The sequence below is a fragment of the Montipora capricornis genome, chromosome 12, assembly GCF_036669925.1.
Source record: "Montipora capricornis isolate CH-2021 chromosome 12, ASM3666992v2, whole genome shotgun sequence".
Lineage (NCBI taxonomy): Eukaryota > Metazoa > Cnidaria > Anthozoa > Scleractinia > Acroporidae > Montipora > Montipora capricornis.
Genome location: NC_090894.1, coordinates 7,054,302 through 7,055,165, shown reverse-complemented (window position 1 = coordinate 7,055,165; position 864 = coordinate 7,054,302). Strand labels below are relative to the sequence as shown.

The 864-nt window shown below is 41.7% G+C and overlaps 1 protein-coding gene across 1 annotated transcript in view; it reads right to left on the bottom strand.

Annotated features, from left to right (window-relative positions):
* LOC138027387 (adenosine receptor A2b-like) overlaps nt 1-442 on the bottom strand; it is a 1,213-nt gene extending 771 nt beyond the window's left edge. The window contains exon 1 of the mRNA XM_068874963.1: nt 1-442. This exon is cut by the window's left edge and continues 49 nt beyond it. Within this exon, the coding sequence (XP_068731064.1) occupies nt 1-434 (434 nt within the window). The 5' untranslated portion in view covers nt 435-442.
* Nucleotides 443-864: the final 422 nt, after the last annotated feature.

The following is an 864-nucleotide window of genomic DNA, read 5'->3' as shown; positions in this document are numbered from 1 at the left end:
AGTACAAAGGTCCGCTTTAGGGTCACGATTTGTCTGTATCTGAGGCCCAGCGTGAGAGCGAGAAGCCTTTCAACTGCTATGGTGGTCATAGTTAGGATGGACACTGCGCACAACATATTTCCGGTCACATAAATGATGCGATGGATAAAAAGGCAAAATTTCATTTTCTTGTTCAACACAGATACCCAGTGAGCAAGGAAAGTTGGCTCTGCTAAGATGCCAACAAAGAGATCACTTGCTGCCAAGTTACGAAGCAAGAGTTTAGAAGGCGGATGAAGAGAAGAGTCCTTGCCTAGCGCAACTAAAATGAGGAGATTTCCCACAAATGCAGTGACCGCGAGCAACATGTTAATCACCACTATGCATATCAGTGGAGTATGGGAGGATTCAGCCATCGCCACCGAGCAAAAAAATAGTTCGTCCGGGTTCTTCATCACCTGGTCTGTCTATTTCGCCGTCTCTTTGACTCGACCGCAATTTAATGGAGTCTTTATATGAGGAAAATGTTTGTTTGGTATTAGATAATACAACACGCAAATTAAAAATGAAATTACCTGGTTTTAAGCAAATAATATCATCGTACTGTTAAACAAAAGCAAGCAGCTGGTTTTCTAGGAATCTGATTGGAGAGATTAGAGAGTACTCAAAAGTCATAGGTTGTTTTTCTTGCATGCTAATATTCTCTACTTGGAATTGGAACCATTGTTCTGAGTCCAGAAGGACACGCTATTTGTGGAGTGTTTTTGAAGCAGTTCAGAAAACTCGCAGCACGTGTTTTATCGGGTCTAAAAGCACTCGGCTACGCCTCGTGTTTTTACACCCGACAAAACACTGCTGCTCTTTTTTTAATTAATCATTGCTTAA